Below are 24729 nucleotides of genomic sequence, written 5' to 3' on the forward strand. Positions count from 1 at the left end.
GGGAGGCTAGAGAGGTCCTCCAAAGCGAAAAATGAGTTCCGCTAAGCCAGTCCTGAGGAGGGGGTAGGAAGGATTCCTACCGAAGCATGAAGAGAATGTAAGACCCCCTTCCCTCTGTCCAAAGAGAGAGGCACCTGTACTGGATCCTGATCAAAAAGTGGTGCGGACGAGGTACCAACAACCTGGGCTGCTGAGGAAGGTATAGCTTGATCCAAGGGTGGAGTCGAACAAGGCTCCTGAACACTAGTCTCCTCCCGAGGCTCCAAGGGGATAGCCTCCGAAGAGGTGGAGGTGTGAACTAAAGTAGAGGGCCTAACCGCGACCGGAATCCACCGTGGGCCAGAGGTGGTGCGGGGTGCAAAAGGGACTCGAGTAGCCCTAAGAGGGGGGGGAGCCCGTGTCTGAGGCCATGTCTGTGGAGCGGTAGGTCCTGCTCTTGCTCTCTATCGTAAGCTAGTACGAGCTGGTTGCTTTCTGGGCCTCTTTTTCTTCTTTGGGCAATCTCTGGCAAACTGCCCCGAGGATCTGCAAATCCTACACTGGTCCTACCGACCTGCAACCTCAAATCTCTGGCGGAAGAAAGACCCATCGGGCCGCTGTAGCATGATGTGGTCATCTGAAATATTGGGGTCCTGGAAAATGACCCTAACCCTGGGTACCCCATCCATCCTGACCGCCTCAGCAGCCGAAGAGGGCTCGCCAGGGAGAGGGGGGATCTCTACTACCACACCAAACCTCTCGCCAATAACTGAAAGAAGCCAGTGATAAACTGAGGGAAGACCAGGAAACCTGATGAAAACAGAAACTCCCTGCTTGTCGTCTTCAACTGGGTCAAATCCCAGTTGAAAAGGAAACAAAAAAATCCTCCTGTAGCCTAGAAGTAGAATCCCGGCCTGTAGCAGGTCTCCCGTGACGTACAGGGAATCTAAACACACCTGAAAGAAACCCCGTCCCAACAAACGAACATCCTTGAGATGGGGGGCGAGGTCCTGAGGAAGCGCCGCCAGCATCCAATCTCTAGCTTGTGACCTGGAGGGGTGTGAGCCATGAATGTGTGCGAAGAGAGTCGTGAAACACTCATGCTCCAAATCCTTTTGCAATTGTTGCAGCTCATCTTTTGAAAAAGTGACAGTTCTCGCGGCCGGTGTGAGCGGAGACGGATTGACTGAATGGGAACCCATTCGTCAATCGAGGTGTGTTGGCCAATTCAAACACAAAAAATAAAAAACTCCGTCCGCTTTCCTGAAACCCAAGAGACCCCTATAAGAGAATAGGGGTACTCCAGATGAAGGAGTGGGTGAAGGAAGAAGGGAGAGAGAAGAAGAAGCCAAGGAGGAGTCAGCAAGGGGGCAGCAAGGAGGAGGGGAGAGGAGGGGAGGATAGAGGAGAGGAGGAGTGGAAGAGAGGGGGAGGAGAGAAGTAGAGGAGAGGGGAAGGAGGAGAGGAGGAGAGGAGGAGTGGAGGAGAGGAGGAGAGGAGAGGGGAGGAGAGGGGGCCTGGAGAGTGGGGGAGAGCAAGGAAGAGCAGGGGGGGAGAGGAGGGGACGGGGGGGGACGTGCAGGCAGCAGCATTGGGGAGTAGGCTGCAGCAGGGGGGGGAGCAGCAGCAGGCGCGGGGGGGGAGCAGACTGCAGCGCAGGGGGGGGAGGCTGCAGCAGGTAGGAGGGAGGGGCAGCGCACAGGGGAGAGGGCAGCGCAGGGGAAAGGAGGGGGCAGCGAGGAGGGAAGGGAGGGGGCAGCGAGGACAGGAGCAGGAGGAGCAGCGGGAGGAGCAGGGAGAGGAGGAGCAGCAGAAGGAGCAGGGAGAGGAGGGGAGCAGGAGGAGCGGGGAGCAGCAGCATGCATCCACTACGGGAAGTGTGTGGAAAAGGGAGTCTAAGTGAGGAGCGAAATGTGGATCACCACTTTTGAACAATGGCACTGCCAGAAAGCGTCACAAATAGCTCTGTTAAACATGCCCATCAACACAAGCACCATACTCGTTCTTGCATGTGTAAAATGCTCTGCAACCAGTCCTTCCCATTCTTCAAACATGCAATTGTATCCTCCACCTTCTTTGTGAAGAAAGTACAGCGGCGGCCTAGAAACCAGGTGGCATGGGGGGCTGCCCTGGAACATCATACATGGATCTACATAATCATGCCATGTCCCTGGCTCTATAATCGAGATCGAAACTGCCTCTCATGGAACATCCGCCATACTTTCTTGCAGTCCTGCCCCAAGAACAATTTGTATATCTCCACCTCAAGCTTTGCTAGGTAGTCGTGCTTCTTCGTTTGCACAAGGCAACGAAAGAGCATCCTTGCCTAGCCATGTGTACGGACACCAAGTGTAATCTCTTGTGCAAATGAGCCGGAGTTTCTCTACACTCTCAAACCATTTTGTGGGGCAATCGAGAGCGAGGGCACAACAGGAGGTACTGTATGTGGGAAAGCGCGTGCAACTGACTCATGCCAAGCGACTAGTGCATTCATCCAGTGATCCACTCATGTCTAGATTCCTAGGCTATCTCGTACCGCACAGTTGTATACATATGATGTCTCCTCAATAAAGTGGTATCTCAGGAAATGGCAGGTCAAGGACACTGCCTTTCTCATCTGTCCACATGCCAGAGTGAAAGACAAAATAGCATGGTCAGTTGCCACACTAATAGGTCTACCCAAGATCTCAAGCTTTGTATATCCTATATCAATGCCCCTCCTTTGGGGTGTTTGGCAGCCTTCTATTCAATGGATCTTCACTTCAGCTCCTTTGACTCAGCCCCGTTCCCCCTTCCTCCGTAGCCTCATTTCGGTATGGAGGAAGCTGCGACACAGCCTTTCTCAGGTTCCCCCTAGCTGCCGAGAGGAGACAGACAGATAGCCCTTGATCTAGAGCAGCCGGGTGACAGATGATACAGGTCGTCAACTTGGAGAGAGATCCCATATCCCTTGGGCGCTCTGGGCGCATGGGCCCGCACGCTCGTTCCGGGTTTGGAGGGACGTCTACAGTAGGATGAGCCCAAGCGAGCTGGCAGCAGCAGTAGGTACGGCACGTGGGATCCAGGCTCGGCGAGCGGAGATTGATGCTGCCATCCCTGCATGTTGGAGGATTCCCGTAGGCACCGGACAGCTCTTCCCGGGAGATGAGAGGTGGCTAGGACAGTTCACTCCACGAGGCATTCCTTTGGTGGTGGCAGGCCTCTTCTCGGATTCTTCGGTACATTTCTTCTCCATCACTGATGACAGTCGCCTACAGAGCAGAGAGGCCGTGATCGACCCCCAGCTTCCCTGGCAGCGCCTTCGCATTGTAGGGCTGCAAGGGAAGACTTGGCATATAGACCCCCTGATTATACAGGACCAGGATTGGAGACTCTGGATATGGGAGGGCCGTTCCTTGTCAGAGGTGGAGTGGGACCCAGGGGAGTGGCTTTGGCCACCGTCGGAGACCTCAGAGAACCCTACCCCCTTCTTTTCTTACAGTGCACGCACGGGCCGGCGTGCTCTTGGGGCTCTCCAGCGTGTGCTACCCACACAGGCACATAGGTGGTATGCCCAGGGGATATCCTTGGTCTTTCTTCGCACCTTCTGGAAGACTCTTTGGGCTAGTTGGCGTCCGAGGAAGATCTCCTACTTCCTTTGGATGGTGGCACACAAGGGGCTTCCAGTTGGTAGCTGGCTGAGAGAGATGTGTCTTCAGGAGGAGGAGTCCCTGAAGCATTGCCTTTGGAGCTGCTCGCACGCGCAGACGGTTTGGAAGGGAATCATGGGGATCTTAGCTAGGGCTACACCCGAGCTAGGACCGATCACTTGGGGAGCCGTTTGTTGGTGCAGCACTGAGCCGGGACATCACTTGGCCTATGAGTTCTCTAGACAGGATCCCGTCTTTTTCATCACGCAGGCCACTTGGGCATACATGGACAGCTTCCCGTGGCATTTGACAGAGACAGATGCAGGAGCGACGCCTCGGCACCCAGTTTGGGAGATCAAAGGGAGCATCACAGGCTGGCATATCTGGACTTCCAGATGCACGCAGACTGTAGGAGCTCAGACTTCTACCACCCAGACCCTCGCAGATATCTGGAGCACGATCATTCACACGCTCAAGGGTCAATGGGATCAGATTCAAGGAGAGTCTCGGGCAGGGAAGGAAAAGAGACGATGTTTCCTTCGCGACTGGGACCACGGGAGTTATTCTTCCAGCACTCCACTCAGAGTCTTCAGTGGCATTACGCCCCTCCACCATGGCTGTTTGTCCACTCTCCGATGATTATGCCCTAGGAGGCTTGTATTTAGCTTTTTGACTTCTCGGGCTGAATCCGTTTTGTGATTACAGCCCGCTGGCCTTCAGGCCTTCTTGTACTCTCGCTTTCAAGTAATATAACTAGCACTACTTTTTGCGCAAAAAAAAAAAATGCCCCTCCTTTGTGATTCCAACATGTGAAAGCATTTGTCCCCAGCCATCATGGCAAGACAAAGAATATCACTAAGCCATGTGAGCTTCCCATATGCAATAGGTATGTGCCATGTGTTCTCACCTCACTATCCTAGGCTGATCTTTGAAGGCCTACATCCTCCAAGGAGATCTCTTTGAACATAGTGTAAGAAATCCTAGATTTACTATATTTAGAAATGTGCTAAGGAACAGAAAAGAGACAGGTTAGGCGAAGGGCGAAGGGACATTGCTATGTACATAGAGACTCACCAATGCAAGGGGAGTACGTTACCAGATGTGCAGGGCTACAGATGGGAGACGGTGTACCGATCCCAGCCAGGACACTAGGAGGCACCAGAGGATCAAGTGGCATAGGGATCTTATTTTGGGAGGGCCTCAAGGATGCTGTACATGTGTGGTACATGGAGATGCAAAGGCGAGAGATGTGTGGGTCAGGGTTGAGACTGGTAGACCGAGGGACTGGTACATAGTGGTATGTTATTTCCCACCTGTATATTCTGGTTTTGCGTCACGTGATGGACCACCATATGCTCCTATGCATGAGGACATTATGAGCTATGCACACATGGGGGACATCATGCTAGTGGGAGATTTTAATGTAAGGACAAGGAACAAACAATCGGCATTCTATGAGTTGGAAGATGCTATGTGTCACGATCTGTGGCGTATTCCTTTCTTTTTCTAGACTTATGGATGGTTTGATGAATGGACACTTGTGGAAGGGTATGCCCTTTCGACGGGACACTTGCCCTTTCGATGGGACACTTCCTAATGAGGCATAACCCTTCACAAGAGACATTCTAATGAAGACACATTCCTATTGTAATGTACCCTCTCATCAAGGGTCACACCCTTCACAAGGGGTACACACCTCTTCATGCACATACCCTTTGGAGTACACACCTTTTCATGTGTGACTCTTCACTGTCTATATAAGAGAGGCCCAATTGTATGGATGACATCACATCCACCCTACAGATATTCAAGCAATACAAATATTCCTTGTTCTCTGCTCTTGCAACCCTCCATACATCCATACACATGAGCTCCAGCTTCCCATACTGCCGTACAGGCCTGCTATACCTTCCATCCGTACAACCTGCACATTTGACAGCTCCGTATGTTTGCCACGTGGTGTCCGTACTGTTGCTGCCCATAAGAGCATTTGGGATTCAGCCAGTGTCTGGCTTGGTTTCAAGAAAATTTTGGAAGCAGATTTAGGCATTGGGCATTTTAAAAATTTTGGGGCTTTTCTTCTATTTGCCCCAATTTCAGCCCAATTTCACCTAGCAAATTGGGGCTTTTGGTCTTGGACACCAATTTTGCAACATTTGAGGCTTTTGGACACTTTGCAAGTGTTTTGCAGGCAAATTTGGCACTAAGAGAAAACCTTAGTCTTGTATCTTTTTCCTTATCTTTTCCAATACAGTGTGGTGTGCTCTTGCTCTCTTTTCTCTCACATTTGGTATCAGAGCCCGTGTGCTGTCCTGCAAGCTCCTGCATCAGCTCAACTGCAGCCTTTCATTCAACTCAGCTCCAGCTCGCATTGGTCGCGAGGCATTCCGTACCACCCGTCGTACTTGCAAGAAGCCATTCTGCCTGTACATTCCATACAGACTGCATGGAATTCCGTATTGTCTATAGGCCGTACCTGCTCTGTCACCCGTACATGCTGCTCTGTACCTGCATCTCCGTACACAGATAGCCATACAGCAGCTATAGCCACGTCTGTACAGTTGCACGCTGGCACCTGCCCTCCTGCACCCCGCCGTTACATCCGTACACCTGCACTCTTGCAACCCGCCATACATCTCATACACATGCACTCCTGCAACCCTCCGTACATCCGTACACATGAGCTCCTGCTTCTTCCCGTACTGCCATACAGACCTGCTATACCTTCCGTCTGTACAACCTGCACATTTGACAGCTCCATATATTTGCCATGTGGTGTTCGTACTGTTGCTGCCCGCAAGTGCATTTGGGATTCAGCTGGTGTCTGGCTTGGTTTCAAGAAATTTTTGGAAGCAGACTTGAGCATTGGGCATTTTGAAAATTTTGGGGCTTTTCTTGTATTTGCCCCAATTTCAGTCCAATTTCATCCAGCAAATTGAGGCTTTTGGTCTTGGACACCAATTTTGCAAGATTTGAGGCTTTTGGACACTTTGCAAGTGTTTTGCAGGCAAATTTGGCAGAATTTCAGTTGGGCTTATGCTTTTGGGCAGTTGCATTTTGAGCTTTTGATTGGCATATTTTTTTTAGCAATGGGCAGCTTGCATCTATATCCCGGAAGGGATTTTGTGTTGTGCACCTATAAATCCCAGGAAGGGATATTTCTTGTCATAGATTTTTCCATACGTTACCATACGCATACGTCATACGAGTATGGAAGTATGATTGGAGTATGGTTCAGCCCCTAGGGTTGAAACATACATGACCCTAACCAAAAGTCTTTATGGACCTGTGTGTGTCGCCTCCGGTGATGATAACATAAGTGATGAATCAGATAGAAAATCTGTAGCAAAAGAGAAAGGAGAGATCGATGATTCAAATACCACTGAGGTAGCTTCTTCTCTACTAGACGTGGCTTTGTTGGAGTCACCTTGGGAACCGGTTCTGGAATACCATGCTCCTCGACTCCTTGGGCCACCATCTTTCCATGTTAGAAATGTCACTGCCCCACCTGTGAGCCCCCGATTGGAGGGAACAAGGGGGCAGGAGACTATAGAGGGATGGGGCTGAGAGTACCTGACTTTCAGGAGGCAGCACCCTGCGTGGAATTGTGCCAGCAGACATGGGAGAGGCTGGAGCAGCATGCAGTACACTTGGGGGCCTGGCATCAGCAGCCCAAAAGGCCCACAAAGGGGGCCTATTTATAGGCCAGACCAGCCTGGTGTAGTCGGCCCACATTCAGCCCCAAAAGGGGCCCTGACCTGGTCGGTACAGTTGGCTGAAGCCGACTGGCCAGGTCGGCTAGTTTGAGGGCTCCAGGCCCTCCTATAAAAAGCCCCCCACTCCCCCTTCATTTCTCATCACCTGCACAACAAGCCTTGCACCGGCAAGCGAGCAGGGAGAGGAGTAGACTCAGGATTTGGTCCAGCATCTCTTGGCTGGTTGTATGCTCATCTTTGAGCTTTTGTCTGCCCACATCTGTGAAAGAATATATATCTGAGTTTTGCTATCTTTCTCTCCCATTCTCTTTGAGTGTTGTTTGAGCTGCAATCAGGAGTGTGAGGAGTGAGTGATTCTATCCTCTACTTTCCAACAAAGGTATCCATGCACAGCTGATCAATGGTACAAACATTATCAAGACAACCAATCACCTTAGTCTCACTACATGAAAGGCAATAGAGTCTTAGATCCTCACTAGTACAGACAACCCAAATGCATACCTTAAGACAAAACCTATCCGAAATTAATATAAGATTAATGCATAGAGGATAAATATGAGGTCCCAATATAGGTAGATCATCGGCCCTCATGAACCTTGATGTGGTGTGTGATTGAAGCCATAAGTAGGAAGGTATAATTTCCAAAGAACGTATTATGTCATTGCAACCATTTTTTAAGGGAGTGTGGACATGTTTTGTTATGAGCTTATTTTAACTTTCTTGGCGTTAATGACTTACTTGCTAATTTGTAGGTCCTCTCAAGTCTCATTCAGCTGAAGCGAATGAAAAAAACAAATTGTTGGCGTCAACTCACAAGATATATAAGAGCAGTACAAGAAGAATTTATCTCCATGCATATAAATAATGCACACTAAAAATATAGCATGATAGGCATCTTGAGAGAAAAATTTCAGTTTTAGCACAACAATCAAGAATAGATTTGGCCACGTCATGCAAAAGTACCAAAAATCCATCCTCATCAAAAGTAAATATAAACACTGCATCAAGCTCCCTCATCCTAAAGAGAAACACATCACCACAAGTCATGCACCTTTCAAATAGAACAAGAAAGAATACATTGAGGCATCAAATACATACCATATTCATCAAGCGGTGCATCATAGTCATAACTAGTTGTAATGAAAGGGCCCCCAGCTGTACGGCCAAAATTTGTTCCTCCATGGTACTACACATTTAAAAATTTAATCTTCATCTCTGTCTCTCTCTCTCTCTCTCTCTCTCTCTCTCTCTCTCTCTCTCTCTCTCACACACACACACATACAAAACCCAGGAGTACGCCTCCCTTCCGAAATGAGAACATCAAGCACACTTTGAAGCTGCATAAACAAAATTACTGTTTTTTCACTCATAGATCAAACTACCTGCTACATATGAGGCTTAACGTTTGGGTGCCTACGTCCACAAGGACATAGAATGGAGCAAGTAGATTGAGTATAGGTCGTGATGCTTTCTGGAATATCAACATAACAACAACTCCATATGAGATAATATATGCAAGTTTGTAGCATCACTTCTACATGCGGCTTTCCACACCATCCATATTTTTCATAGGAGAGCTACGAGTCAAGGCACAAACACAAGTTTGGAGCATTACCTCTACATGCGGCTTTCCACACCATCCATATTTCTCATAGGAGAGCTACGAGTCAAGGCACAGAAACTTTATCCAATCTTACTGGCTGAGACCGCGGTATGATACCATTGGAGGGAGAAGCTTTATGCCAATTCATGGGATACCTCAACAAACTTGGGAAGATGGATGCAAATCCGACACCACACAAAGCCATGGAGGCTACAACGACCATGTGCAGGTATAGATTAGGAGAGAAATGGATGGAGCTATGGGGCATAAAGACTGCTGATATATCAGAAGATTTAAGTGAAATCGGAGACCTAGTAACACAAAAGATGCTACAAAAATTATGGCTAGACTCGGGAACAAAAATGCAGCTTTACAACCAAGAAATTGACCCGATGACACGTATGAAATACAGAAAGATCTTTGGGAAGAATATCTCAATGTTTAAAAAGCTGGAAAATAAGAACCAGCTCACATGATCTAGTGGTGAAGAGAGGCAGGCTAGCACGACCCAAGATCCCAAGAGAGGAAAGGATATGCTCAATATTCCCTGTAGGAGCAGTAGAAGATGAGCAAAACGTTCTCAAGAAATGTTGAGCATATGCGCAAATCAGAGAAAATCATAGTGGCAGCAGAGGTAACCTGAAAAACCTACTTAACGGCCAGCCCAAAAGCTTGGGACCTACCTATAGGAAGCCTTGGAGCACCACAGCAAAATACTCAGGCTAGCTCAACAAATACTCATGATATAGAAAGCTTCGTAGAGATTTCTTTCACAATGTAATTGACCACTTCAATGAGGCCTTCTATAAAGGCTTACATTAGGAGGCAGAGGCTCAGCTCTTGCTGCAGAGACCCTAGTATCCATTTTGCTATACGCTGAAGACGTACTAATCTCACATAGGCCAGGGTCCGTAGGTGCACTTGCTCTCTAAATACTTTGTGACAGCAAAGACATGAAGGTCAGGCTTGATAAGAGCAAAATTATGACCTTCAACACTAACGCAGCCCATTTTCATCATGCACCATTCGCATTGAGGTAGAGCATGGTCGAGATTGTCATGGCATATGTGTACTTAGGATGCATCTCCACACGACTGCGATTTAGTATGAAACCAGAAACCCAAGCACGATTGCAAGAGGATATACGCCACTCTCTAGGAAGCAAAGACATTGCTTCTAGGCCCAATTTCAGCACGTCAACACAAAATCTCTTCTCTTTGACTCCCTACTGAAAGTAGAAACACTATAAGCAAAGGCATTTTGGAACTACACCTCACAAACACTGAATGGATCGAATTCAAAAGCGTACAGGTCGTGATGCTCTCATGTATTCTCTGCAGGAAGAGATTCATCTACATGAATCATCCTTACTAAGTTGCACCAATGAGAGACTACAAACAGATGTGTCGTTCCAAACCCATCGCATATCTAGACTACATCAAGAAGTATAAGCAGACGGATGCAAATCATGTGACATTGATTCAAGGCTCTAGGGAATCGAGTTTCACGACTAGAGGATTGTGCCTTTGCAAGAAGGTTCAATCAGGCATGTAAAGAGTTCTTGTCTACAAATGGTGGTATTATGTCTGGTATAGCAGCAGAGATGTCGATTTCAAAAGCCTCTTCAGCTACTGCTCTTCTTTCCTCCTCTCATCGAGTTCCTTCTTTCACTAACCCTAACTTTGGCGAGTCAAGAAAGCTAGTGAGACCAATTATCTTATTTGAAAGGTGAAGAACCGAGTGATTTAGTGGCTCAAAAATTATGAAAGATTACAACAGGAATGGAGGCAAAGCCGGAGGATGTGTTGGACAACAAGGGGAGGATACTTGCACCAGTGATATAGATGAACTCGAAACGTGGGAGGATAGACATGTCCACGCACTGGCCTTGATCATAGGAACAACAACGAGCTCGGTGATTCCTGATATCCAAATAACAAACACGTCAGTAGAGGTGTGGACTATTCTGAAGGATCTGTATGAAACAGATAATGCATCCCGGATCTTGACTCTTCAACGTTTACTCTACAACATGGATATGGATGAGAAAGATTCGGTTCATGACCACTTGACGAAAGTCAAGGTGGTGAGAGATCAACTAGCATCAGTTGGTCAGAAGGTAGAATCAAGCAAGTTTGCCTTACTAGTACTTGGGATGCTAACACAGAGTTTCAAAAGCTTCATTATGACTGTGACAGCAGGAGAGAGAACAAACCTCTAACCTTTGAGGATTCGGACCCCTTCTTGCTACAGGAAGAGGCTCGGGAACAAATACAAACGACGACAAGGCGTTGTTGGCAAAGGACAAAGCCGGTAAAGGACAGGGCAAGCCTAGCGGTGACAAGGCCAACAAGGATGACTCTGGAGATGAAGAGGACACTTCCAATAAGAAAAGAAGCAGAAGAAGAAGTACTTCTATTGTGATCACCCAAGCCATTTTGCAAAAGATTGCAGAAAGGCGGCGGCAAATCAAAAGAACAAAAAGGAGTCTGGCTCAAATTCAGATGGTGAGTCAAAAGCTTTGGCTAATGTGGTAGTCAGAAAACTATTCTTGGTGATATCTCCATGTGTTACTGAGGTCCAATATGCAGACCTAGAAGTCACAGTGCAGACGTCTGATATTGAGATGCGGGCAGACGAGAAGTCAAAGACCTTTGTGAAGATGAAGGACAACAAGGCGTGCTTGGACCTCTTCCAAGTGCTTGGTTGTTAATACTAACATGAGGGTGGATTCCATGGAAGGCCCTAGGGTTTCAAGCTGTAAGTCAAAAGGGGGCATTACAAGACTACATGCGTCATTCATATATGCCTCCATGAGGTGCATGAGAGCAAGCACACATGCAAGATGATGTTCTGGTATGTACTTTGTAAAATTAATTTGAGCCTTTTCTAACTTTCTATGGGGAGAATCTGCTCTTCGTGTGTCTCAGGAAATGCTAGATTGAAAGACATGTGTCTTCCTGGAAGGCAGAAGGGGAAGTGTGGGTGCTTTTTCAAATCTTGGAGCATATTGTTGAAAGGTGATTATGGACAAGGTGTAATGAAGCGAGAAGATTACTCACTTGAGAACTCAGTGAGAGTTCATGGTCCACAGGTTATCTGGAGATATTCTTGGGATTTCATTTCTTGAGATGGTTCTTTTGTTGCGGACCTTGCCAGAGGGAGGACGAGTTGAAACAAACCCTGAGAAGATGGCACTTGGAAGATTCCAAGCTGTTCACTCATTATGAGACGGGCATCTAGAAGATGATCACATCTGGATTGTTCGAGCTCGAAGGCAGAAATGTGGCTCAAGGTGGTGGTGCCATCTGGTACTACCTTGGATGGACCTGTGTACCAGGATGGTTTGCTTGTGCAAAACGGGACCTGAAGGAGCAAGAGCCACTGGTTGAAAAGCCAGGATTCCAGAATTGATACTGGGTTGTTGGGCTTCATCATGGGAGCTGCTGGAGCAACTTCATCGATGAGTTGGCATTGGGCTAAGATGTGTTGGTGAGAGGGGTGTTGGAAAGGTCACCTCCCCATCTATAAGCCTCCAAATGAGGAGAGGAAAGGGGGGTTTAGGGTTTAATGTACATTCTGGAGGTCCAAGCAGGCTGTGTACTGCAGACAAAGAGCTTGAAGAAGGGCTGCACACGTAGGCTGACACTCAGGGCAGCAAGGTGCTGGCGATCAGACACGAAGACTAAAGTCTGTCACTCATCAAGGAGCACGCAGACTCAAGGATCTAGGAGTGTCTCGGAGTAAGACAGCACCTTTTTGTGAGAATAAAGGACCATGATTTGGTGGGACGTTGGCCCTATGTTGTATTGTGTTCATTGGACGGAAATATTTTGTTGGTCCTATATCTCTCTTGAGCATTGTCTATTTGCTGAGCTGCACATATATGTGAAGCACATTAAGTAAGGAAGTTTGTGCTTCCACCCACACCACCACTGTGTGAGCTCTTGGGCTATACTATCAATCTTCCGCTGTGTGTACCCTCTGTTTGGTTGATTTCTAACATTTTGTCCAAAAGATCCTATGACTAATAAAATAGTATGGCATTATTCTCTCTCTCTCTCTCTCTCTCTCTCCTTTGGTCTTTTGGTTTTGGTTCTCGTATGGATAGTGTTTTGTGTCTTCTCCTCTCTATTGATATTCCCATTTGAGACGTCAGCCTTAGGTGTATATGCCTGCTTAAGTAGCCCCACCCCTTAGCTTCTATTTTATCTAATTTTTATCCAGTGTCATTGAGTCTTCGGTCTTTTGAAGACATAAATTAACTAGGTCTTTCAGGAGCATCCAATACAACTACACATACAAGACATGGTTCCTATGAAGCCTAGCTTCTACAGAGAGCACTGTTGGAATATGAAGCCAAAGTGAGTCTAAAATGAGTCTTTTAGGTAGTCTAGGTGTGGTTTTATAGTCTAGTGAGTCCTAGACATGCCACGTGTCATATTGGGAGATATCCCATAGACATTGTGACTTTCTAGAGTCTAGTGGCACACTATATAGTGTTGTACTTGTTTGTTGTCTATTACATCAGTCAGCATCAGGCTCTTTTGGTATCATGTGAGTACTTGTCCATTGCTTTCATTTTCTTTCCATTTCATTTCCATTATGCTCGTTATCTTTCCTTTCCATTCCTAGTTAGCTTGCTTCTCTCCCTACCACTACGATCTTTCATGTGGTATCAAAGCCATGTTCCTAGCCCTGCTCTTTCTTTCCCTTTCCCTTCCAAGAGGTTGAGGTGAGGGAGGAGGCCAATGAAGCTACACTACCTCCTCCTCCTTGGAAGGCTGCCCTCTTCTCTCCTTCCTTGAGCACTCTTCTCCACGCCATGATTTGCCACCTCTCTTCTCCTTCCTTCAACTACATCTTTCTATGACCTGCGGACGATGTGATGCTTCTATCCGGATCTAGATGTAGAATCACGGTTTGTGTCTTCATCAAAGTTGTAGAGGACCTTGAGTACTACAAATTTCGTTCTTACATCATTGCAATCCGAGTTTTCTGTGAAAAGTTATAGCCCTTGCAAGAAGTGACGAAATTTATTTTTGCACGCGGATTTTGTTCTGGAGCTCAATGATTTGACAGCCCAAGCATGATGCATTCAGCTTAACATGGAGCTTCCCATCCTCTTCATCATTGACCTCTGCTCCAACCCACCATTTGCTCCTTTTGGCCAACATTCTCTTGGAGCTGCTGCCCGTATTCTATCCGTACCCAAGGTGAATCTCCACTTCTACTATTGCATTAACACTACTTCGACACACTACACTATAGTGACTTCTCCAATTGGTCCATTGCTTCGAGCTTGATGTGAGTCCCAGGTACTCCGACACTACTTCGACACACTATACTATAGGGACTTCTCTGATTGGTGCATTGCTTCGAGCTTGATGTGAGTCCCGGTTAACTCCTGACTTCTTCTATCACCTCTCCGAGTGCTCGTGGTGCCCGTGTACACATCGATTGGCTCCTCGAAGTGCTTGTGACACCTCCGGACTCTACTTCGATATCGGTGACTCTCCCTTAGCCATTTTGAGAGTCACTATGTGAGTGCTCCATTTAGCTACCCCATGGACTTCAACAACACATCTTTTGGGACATTCCTGCCTAGCGCTTCATTGACATCGTCATCGACTAGCAAGGATGTGCACACATGTGCATTAGCTACTTGGAGAACATCTCTTACTTCTAAGAGATCTATTCTTATTATTCCTACAGCTTGATGTATTTTGGGGTCCTCTACCCTGGGTAGTTCCCCTAAAATGATATGTATTGAGTGTTTGGTTTTCATTGAATCTAAAGGTCCTCTGCCTTGGATAGTCCTCCTAAAAAGATGTATTGGTTTTCCTATTTTGGTGTATGGCTTCCTAACATGTCCTGTTATGAAGCCAAGGGGGGATGTACTGTGGGAGCCAAATGTATTGGCTTTGATAGGTCTATTTGTTTATCAGGCTTGGCTTGAGAGTTCCAGGATGTTGGTGCATTAGTCTCCTAGACCTATGAGTTGGTCATGCATCCATGCATGATGAGCCTCTGAGCCATGCTAGATGAGATTTCTATGTTATGCTCACTAGCCTCTGAGGCGATGCTCACTTGCCTCTGAGATTGTGTGGGAACCATGTCTAGTTTTAGACCGGCATGCACAGTTTTGATGGCCGTCATTATCATGTTCTGTTCTTGGTTCCATTCTAGTAGTCTCTCACCTTGCCTTCATGAGAGGGTGTTGGAATATGAAGCCAAAGTGAGTCTAAAATGAGTGTTCTAGGTAGTCTAGGTGTGGTTTTATAGTCTAGTGAGTCCTAGACATGCCACATGTCATATTGGGAGATATCCCATAGACATTGTGACTTTCTAGAGTCTAGTGGCACACTATATAGTGTTGTACTTGTCTATTGTCTATTACATCAGTCAACATCAGGCTCTTTTGGTATCATGTGAGTACTTGTCCATTGCTTTCATTTTCTTTCCATTTCATTTCCATTATGCTTGTTATCTTTCCTTTCCATTCCTGGTGTTAGCTTGCTTCTCTGCCTACCACTATGATCTTTCAAGCACTACCTATACATATAAGAAGAGGGCTTCATGGACCCACATAAATCCACCTCCCCCACTTGGTGAGGATCTTGCTCGGGCAATTTGTGCTCCTTCCCACCAATAACGGGTTGAGACTGGTGTTAGAAATCACCCAACAGAGGGTTATTACACGGAAGACTGATAGAATTGCCCAAGAGCTCACACAGTGTGGTGTGGGGTGTGGAATCACAAACTTCTTAAACTTATGTGCATAGAATAGATGTGCAGACTCATCAATAGACAATGAACCAGCCAGATAGAGAAACCACCAAAATAATATATTTCAGTCCGAAGCTATGGATACAATACAAAAGAGATAGATCCAGAGTCCCACCAATGGTGTGGTCCTCTCATCTTACCACAAGGTACTACTCCTATCTGCTGGCTATCTCTAGACTTGAGCCCGAGTGCTCCACCTCGAACGTCTGTAGACTTTTCGTCCAGAATGATCTTCTCAACCTTGCTGCCCTGTGTGTTAGCCTAGGTAGGCAGCCTTCTGTGAGCTAAGTCTGCAGCTCCTCAGGCCAGTTCACCTCCTGGTCACAGGCCCAACTGATGCTGCTCTGCTGCTCCTTCCTGCTCCCTGAAGTGCTGCTCCAGAAGATGATTTATGGAGCAGCAAAGGGCCCCTTTATATAGGGCACAAGGCCCCCTTGAACCAACCGACCACCTAGCCCTAAATGGGCCCACTGGCTGGTTTGCTAGGGTGGCTAGCAAACCGACCTGGTTGGCTCAGCCCAACCAGCCTACAAGGGCCCTCCTTGCTGGCTCATCTGTACCTGCCTGGCCATGTGGCACTGCGCCACTGGCCCAAGTCATATGCACCCTATTGCGGGCCTTCCTGCAGGCTCCAGCCTGCCCTGTTTGCAGCGCCATGGTTGCGCCTCTCTGCTGCAGCATCCTTGCCTCCTGCCAGGCCTATACCAGCCCCGTACTGTCCTTGCTGGAAATCGCTGAGCAATCAGGCTGCTGCAGGTCCCTGATGTCCACGTGTCTGCTCCGTACTGCTTTCACCATCAGGAGCTCCACGACTTGCCAGGTACTCTTCTTGTTAGCCCATTGGCCCTATCTGGATAGCTGCCCACATGGCAGCCTGTGTGCTGCCCATGTGGCAGCCTCTACCTTTTGCTGTGCGCTGCCCACATGGCAGCTCATGTGCTGCCCATGTGGCAGCCCCAATATCCCCTGGTCTACCTCCCCCATGCTCTCCTCATATGGGGGCTTATAGATGGGGAGGTGACCTTTCCAACAACTGGAGGGGCTGAGAGCATACCGAGAGATGGCCGCATCTGCACTATGCAATCAATAGGAAATTGAGTCAGAGGAGCGATTCCCATGTACCATGAGATCTGAGGCCACCACAATTGTCTTTTCAAAGATAGGCCTCTTGGTTCACCCAAATCAAAGATAATTAGCGATCTTCAGTCACCAGGATGTACGACACAGAGACCAGCTACTCATGACACAAAGATGAGGTCATAAGGCCAACCAAACTCCACTGAGGGGATGATTACTATTTTTTTAAAGTCAAATAGCGTGGACAAGAAGTCCCCAATGTGACAACGCAAATTGAGACCCGGGGTGAGAGATGCAACAAGCCCGCCAACACATCAATGTATGGATGAGGCTTGGGGATCTTTCATCATGTTCACAGGGCTAAGGCGGGATAACATGGCACTTGTCTAACAGAGATCTAGATACAAGCAAGGAGACCACAGCTGACCACATAGCTTGATCGATATCAACCTCCATCACGAGTTTTTATATCGCTCTGCAACGCCGATCCCCGCCAAAGCCTCTGTCAGTTGGGACCCTCCTATCCATTCTCAAGGGCCCAATGGACCTGTTCCTCAAACACTATACAAAGGCCAGTCAACAGTGATACCACATTGCAGGTCTATCTTTCTCCCAATGGGTTCACATTCAGCTCACTTAGTGGCTGCCCATTCAGCTCACTTAATGGCCCCTGGTTTTTTCAGTCTCATTGACCCTTTGGTCTTTGGAAGAGTTTAATATAACTTTCTTCTTTCTTTCTCTCTGTTTCACGCCACAAGTCCAACGTACGCCTATCCCCATTGTGTGCCAAGTTTCAACCAAAGCAGATGCATTGGGCTCTTCCAAATCTTAAAAGAGTTGGAAATGTCAAGAATAGGGAAGGCCACGATACTAGGTTTGTTAAGAATTGTACAAATCCCTTGCACAAGAATAGAATCGATGCTAGCAAGATGCAAATTATATTGGCTTGATCTTCAAGGCTGTACATCACATTCACCCCGGCACCTGCTGCAAGATTGGTATGTGTCGTCTCATTACACAATCAAAACTTGGGCTGAGAGCGGACAATAGGCCCAGTTCCTGTATACACTATCGTGCAAAATAATGTGTCTTAACTCTCCAAAATCATGGACAATAAGCCTCGTTCCTATAAACTCTATCGTGCAATACGATGTCTGCTTAACTCTCCAAATCATCCCAGCGACAGAGTGCATTTGGACACGTCCTCTCCCCCTTATTAGCCTTCGTGAGGGGTCAGATGCCAAACCAATGTCACTGCTTGCTTACGCCTTCCAGATCACCATGTCACCGTTGCACTAAGACGAACCAAGCAAAGAACCATTCTTTATGAAGTTCCGTCGTTGTGCCTTGAATGAGCTAAAAATTGCAGAGTCTTTGGCAAAGTACATGCATTGCTAATAATATTTAGACCCACCATGTAATAGTTCTGAAAACTTCCATTCTTTTGAAAGAATCGCAACACAGCATACGCCAAGTCCTCCACGGGCCTGTAGGGAGTGGGTTTTCCATAAGACTGAAACCTGCGCACGGACGACATGTTTGAAATGGTGTCAATCCACAAAAATTTTAAGATGATTCCATCTGCTAATATTCAAAGTACACTTTATTATTATTTCAAGTTCCCCCCGCCTCTTCTCTCTCTCTCTCGTGAATTCAATGAGCTTCTATCGCATTTACAGCAAAGCCCTTCATTTAAGGGTGGCTCATGTTGCCTAAATTTTGGTTTGAACGAACTTTCCGGGCAAACTAAGCATCTAGTGGGTATGTAGTGCAATCCCAAAAAGTTGGAAAGCTGATCCATTTTCTAGTCCGTATGGAGTGTTCCATTCTCCAATCCCACATTGTATTGCAAATAGTCCATTTGACGTCTTTAACATATAATTCTAACATCAACCGTCTAGCTTGTTGGAAATAACGAACATGTTGTCACATTGTTGAGCAAGCAAAATTCATGTGTAAAATAATAAGCTACAGAGAGACTGAATGATCATGGGCACTGTCTTGTTGTTTTACATGGATGGAGAAAGAAAAAGAGAGGGGGTGGTGGGAAGGGAGGGTGTATGTGTGTACGCGCTAGTTATGCATCACTCCAAGATGCGCACTTTCTTGGAGACCTTCGTCTGGGCCAGCTGACGTGTTTTATAGTTCACCTATGACTTTTATGAAGGATAGTGATTTTCATTTGAAAATATGTGTGTGTGTAAAGAAAGGTGTCGTTACTATGGTCACTATATCATGCCCCTACCTCTCAGCTCTATGGACACTCTGCTGTGAATGTTTACCATTTCTTCCGTTCCTCCCTGCTTTTTTCTCTGCAGGATGCACATAGCATGTGAGATCTTTCAGCGGACCAGCCAGTGTTTTATGATTCCTTTTAGTTTTTGTGTATTAGATGTTCTTCAGTGGAGCAGCTTTTCCTGCTTTTCTCAGTATTTGTTCTGAGTAGTAGTTGTACCACTCTGGGACACTACGATTCTTAATAAATATTTTCTTAATGCAAATTGTCTTTATTTGCCCTGCTTTGCCTGAAAGGTAGCCTTAGTAATCAAACTCATCTTCAAGAATTGAAATTACGATTTTTATTTTCCAAAAATTATCTCCCATATTTGGACATATTCCACATGCAGCTAGAGTTTAACTTCCACATAATCCCCCGTCTCTCTCTCTTTCCCCTAAAAATCCTCCTTTACACTCTCTCTCTCTCGTCCCCTCCCTCTCTCTCTCTCTCTTTCTCTCTCTCAACTCTCCATCCTCTTTTCCATGCTCCACATCTAAGGCAGGCCTTATGAATGATTATGAGCATTGAACTTGTTTTTCTTAAGTGTGTAAACAAAGGATTGAGGAATTCAGGTAAAGAGCGGGTTCAAGATCCCATTTCGGGTAGAGTGATTGCAGGTTTTGAAGCGATTTGCGATGCGACGCTATTTACGCATGCTGTTTGAACCAAACACGCCCAAGGGGCTTTGAGGGAGCTTTAAGATGCGAACTCAGAGTAAGAGGGGTGGGTGCTCACCAGCCAGTCCAGTCCTCGGTCCACATTTTGGGTTGGTTGTTGTTTGGGTAGAAATCATCGGCATAGTAGGAATTGAAGGTGTTGATCTGCATGTTGAGGAGCAGCACATCGCAGTCAGAATACTCTCCGCTTGGTGATGATAAAGAAGGAAAACAAGGCTATGGAAAATAGTCCCCGAGGTGGTGCTGAAGATGAAGAAGAACAACAAGAAGGCTATGGAAAATGCTCGCTCACCACAGGAGGAGGAGCATCGAACTGCAAACACATGATCCATGGCACCCCAGTGTTCAATGAGACCGCTGTCTTTGCACTCCACATTGCGTATGCATGCTCCGGAGTCCCCAGTGGCCACGTCCCAAACTCGTTCTCTATCTGCAGCCCAATTATTATCAGTCTCATCCGCTTCTACATCGTACCATGCACCCACCATATGCGTGGAGATGTTTGGATTCGTGTTGTAATTCGTCCCAAGTTGATAGCTGCCGCGAAAGATCACGAGTATAACCACAAAAATTTGGTAAACCGCCCATCCATCATTCATCGTTCTTTCTTCCGGAACAAATATCACACCTGTGCCAAAATGATCGGACCACCTTGCCATGCGAAAAGCCCCTCGTACTTCATCATGTCTACAATTTTCTTCACGAATCGATACATCGCTGCCTGTTGCATCTCTTATTTCAGCTCGCTATCTCCCAAAAAACGAGCCGAATACTCTCACACCGTATAAAAGACAGTTGCCATTAAACAGCAGCGCACACACCTTAAAAGGCACGTTGTCTGTGCGAAACACAACGTGAGGTTCAAGGTGCAGCCACACTGGCAAGCCTCTATATTGCCAGTCCAATCACAAAAAACAAAAAGACATCATCAATTGTTGAATTTCCTCCCGATTCAGTCGTTCGAATGCCAAAGAGCTACCATTTGGATTCAAAAAATATTCCAAGTTTTGAGCGCATCGAACCGAACCCGAAGTTCCATTCCGCGGAGATGTAAGGGCCTATTCGGAGATTCACGAAAAGGCCTGCTTGCTGGGCGACCTTTACAAAGCGTACAAGATCGCGTCTTCCCTTGAAATCGTACTGCATTCAGAAAATTCAGCTCGCATAAGTTATTAACAGACGCAATGTTGATGTAATAAATGGTTGAGCTATGCTTCCCAATGAAAGAGAGAGAACCTTCCCCTTGACGGGCTCATGCTCGTCCCAGAAAACGTACGTCTCCACGACGTCCAAACCACCCTTCTTCGCTTTATGTATCAACTGCGGCCACATCTACACGCAGAAAATAGTTCAAGAATTGGGTTGCCTGCTTCGAACGTATCGAGAACAACATGGACGAGCAGACAGAGCGAGAGACGTCGCAAAAGCATGGGTGTGAGCCAATGGGGGTGGAATGACAACCTCGGGAGTACTGCGAGGATAATGTATGGACCCTGAATTGAGAATCCTACGCTCTCCATCGATGATGAGCGATCTGTAGTCGTATGTGACATTCACGGCATCGACTTGGCCATCATGGAAACCAGCTCCGAGGAACAAGAAGCAAAGAAGAATAGATGCGAGGCTGACGGAGCTTCTTCTATGGCAGCTATGCCCGGCAAGATGAAGATGAGCCATGGGGGATGAGGTGTGCTGGTCTGGAGCACAGAGACGTACTCTCTCTCTCTCTCTCTCTCTCTCTCTCTCTCTCTTGCTCGCTCGCTATCGCTCTCGCTCGCCAAGCACGCTCTCTCTTCGCGGTTCGAGCTGCCCAAGAGTGTATTTCAGCACGTCCCACGAATCTCAATCTTAATCTCTCTCGCTCGATGTCTCTCTCTGATCTCTCTCTCTCTCAATCTTAATCTCTCTCTCCCTCTCTCTCTCCCTCTCTGTCTCTCTCGCTGCGCTTCACATTCTCAGTCTCGTGTATCGTTGGGCGCTCTCGCCGACAAGAGCGTCGCTTCCGCACTCTCTCTCTCTCTCTCTCTCTCTCTCTCTCTCTCACACACATTCGCATCAACCCACAAGTGTAGAGACTGACAAAGGCGGAGGCTACGAGGAAAGCAAGGAGCAAGCAAAGCGGCAGGGAGGATGCAAAGCATCTACAAAGCTGGGCGGGCAAGAAAAGGGCGAAGCAGGCCAAGTGATGATGAGAGAGTGGCAGAGTTGTATCTACAGAAGGGTGCAGACTCGAGAGTGAGTGTAGTAGTTGATGACTCTGAAGGGAGTTTTTGTCGTAATTGTGCACCGCCCAACATCGGTGATTAACTGCCAGGTGCTCCTCACGTGATACCCCACGTGCTCTCTCTTTTTTACCCCACCTTGGGTTTCCCCACATCTCTGAGTTCACTCACCACTTCTAAGGGTTAGCTTAGCTTCGGTCCCTCGTTTTGGAGCTCCTCCACCCAATCATCACTTGCCATTTGGCTCCTTTGATCTCATTTGGCAGCTACATTGAGGCATATTCCAATGTCGGGAACTATTAAATGCATCCATCCAAGAGAAGGTGATGTTAGAATACACAACTTCTAACTTGGGACTACAGGTGTCATAGACCCCAACTGCTTGTTATCGCAATCAAGAATACGACCCAATAGTCAACCAAGAGATCATAAATTTTGGAAAGAATATCTTTTGGCTACCCGTGCCACAAGGGATCATGAAGATGCCATCATGTCATGATAGAAAGTATCCACATCATAGTTTTTATATTGGTGTTGCTTGAGTGATGCTTAGATCATGTCCCTAGCAAAGTTGCAGGGGATCTTTAGAAAAAGGGAATTCTTCAGGAAGGAATCATCGCTAGAAACCCAAGTATAATAGTACGCAGTAATAGGATAGAATTTACTAGTTCAAGGACTTGGTTGGAGTTGTCATAGCGTTGTAGACCGCAGGGAATCCATTGGCAGCATGCAAGAAGCTCCAAAGTAGCCAGATTTGCAAGAAAGAGGGAGGGACAACTAAGGCAAACGATGAAGTAAAGGCCCAAGAGAAGCCCGAGAGCAACGAGCTCACACGACAAGGAGGTAGAGGCAATGTAGGCTTGTGAGAAAGGCATGGTAGTGGATGAAGAAGATGTCAAGGGATGAAGGCCTTGAAGAAGGCTTGAGCCATACCTTTGAGAAGGGAAGTTTGAGGGGGAAACCTAGAGAGGGAGAACAAGGGAGATGAAATGAAGGAAGGAGAGAAGCGAGTCGCCAAGGAAGGGAATAGATATTAGCAAAGGGAAGGAAGGAAGGAGAAGGAAAGTGGGGGGGGAAATCCAAGCGCTTATTACTCGAGGATGCACTATGAAGCAAAAGGAAATGGAAGGAGGTAGTGCGGTCCATGAGAGAGCTAAGGCAAGGGATGTCCTTTTGGGAGCTCATGGATTTTTTGGGCTCTATGTTGCTCTACTCAATTTCCTCATAAGTGCTACAAATAGGATTGAAGTATTTTAAAGAATTCAAGCCTTTACTCCTCTTAAAGGTATCCAAGGCTGCTATAGCCAATTTTCTCATAAGCGCTAAGACTAGGCCATGTACCCTTAAGGGTATAATTAAGTGAGTGGTGGACCAAGAGAAATGAGAGGTCCTTTGTTCAACATAGGGACCCTATAAGCATGCAACGTATTAATTTTGGAGTAACAACCATATTACCATAGTCTCTTTAGACTCTTTAGTGGACCTAGTGGTGGTAAAAAAAACCCCAGGGATGAAAATAATGTCTTAAATACCATCTTAACATTTGAAGTCGACACCTAGGGTAGGGTGCTAACACTTTAGATGTAGCTACAATGGATTGATAATTCCCCATACTCTAGGAAAAATACAACATAAGGACATATGGCCAGTTGGTGCCATAGGACATGGCTTGCCAAGTGATAACTGAAAATCCAAGGCTAGGAGATATCCATTCTCAAGGGTCTTATCTAGCTAGATCATGTTAGTCATGAGGTACCAAAGGGGATGGGGGAGTCATAAACATAATCAACCTCTAGAGCAAACCTTAAAGAGAAGTATGTTATTGTAGTTAAGAAGACATAGCTAAGATTAATGATGACGGAGTAAGAGAAAGAGGCATCATAGACAGTCATTTCCATAGCCTGATCGTGTGTGAAAATCTGACAAAAGAATACATGTGTGTGTGTGTGTGTATGTGCACATGCTTTTAAATGTAAAAACATATCGTGTTTCAATGGCTAGGGCAATGGGCTATCAAGGGTACACATCCCCTTTGTGTCTCGATGATCAAAGGGGAGTTTACCAGATGATGGCTTCACACTACTCCAATGACCTACTCACTCTCCTATAGTTGCTAAGAATAAAGAGAGTTAGGCCCAAATAGAGCGTGGCCACATGCATGCAGGTTTTGTAGTTTTTACACAAATCAATATTTTGAAGTCAATATTAAATCATGGACAATGGCTTTACTTATAAGCCCATGATTCAAGATTCACACATGTCACGTAAAAGGTACAAGTAGGTTCCTCAAAAAACAAGGTTGAAACAAAGGCCCTTATAATTTGAACTAAATAGGTCACGCGTCTAACAATCTACCAATATGGTAGGATAGGCCCCACGAATGACGAGGTGTGCACACACTTAATGTGCAATTGTCCCTTTTGGCCCGCCCCTTATGGTGGTGAAACTTTGTCCATCCATGGCTTTACCACTCAAAGAAAGAGAATTGGGTGTGTTGGGTATTCTGATCTTCTTTCTACCTTTTTTAATTAAAAACATACCTCTACTCACCCATGCCTACCTTCTAGAACCTTTAAAGTCTATGCCTTAAGTAGTAAAAACTAGTTTGGTTGAACCACGCCCTTCATTTTCCACAAATCAAGATGTTTACCATTCAGCCCTTGTCTTCGTTTCTACTCATCAAAACCCCCTTCTAAATGATGCAGATGATAGCACCCAATAGTGTTGGTTGCCATACTTAATTACATGATGTTCAGCCG

The 24729-nt window shown here is 46.6% G+C and overlaps 1 protein-coding gene across 1 annotated transcript in view; it reads right to left on the minus strand.

Moving 5' to 3' along the window:
• The window catches only part of LOC147889712 (beta-galactosidase 9-like), a 146267-nt gene extending 124326 nt beyond the window's left edge, over positions 1 to 21941 (minus strand). Inside the window, exons 1-9 of the mRNA XM_087391154.1 lie at positions 21210 to 21941; positions 20985 to 21080; positions 20776 to 20888; positions 20570 to 20636; positions 20377 to 20469; positions 20041 to 20178; positions 19807 to 19892; positions 18208 to 18313; positions 8423 to 8510 (exon numbers count right to left, since the gene is read on the minus strand). Coding sequence (XP_087247280.1) covers positions 8423 to 8510; positions 18208 to 18313; positions 19807 to 19892; positions 20041 to 20178; positions 20377 to 20469; positions 20570 to 20636; positions 20776 to 20888; positions 20985 to 21080; positions 21210 to 21425 — 1003 coding nt within the window. The 5' untranslated portion in view covers positions 21426 to 21941. The remainder of the gene's footprint in view (positions 1 to 8422; positions 8511 to 18207; positions 18314 to 19806; positions 19893 to 20040; positions 20179 to 20376; positions 20470 to 20569; positions 20637 to 20775; positions 20889 to 20984; positions 21081 to 21209) is intronic.
• Positions 21942 to 24729: the final 2788 nt, after the last annotated feature.

The sequence above is a fragment of the Dipteris shenzhenensis genome, chromosome 20 (assembly GCF_047967505.1).
Source record: "Dipteris shenzhenensis isolate YYH24624 ecotype China chromosome 20, Dip_SZ_1.0, whole genome shotgun sequence".
Lineage (NCBI taxonomy): Eukaryota > Viridiplantae > Streptophyta > Polypodiopsida > Gleicheniales > Dipteridaceae > Dipteris > Dipteris shenzhenensis.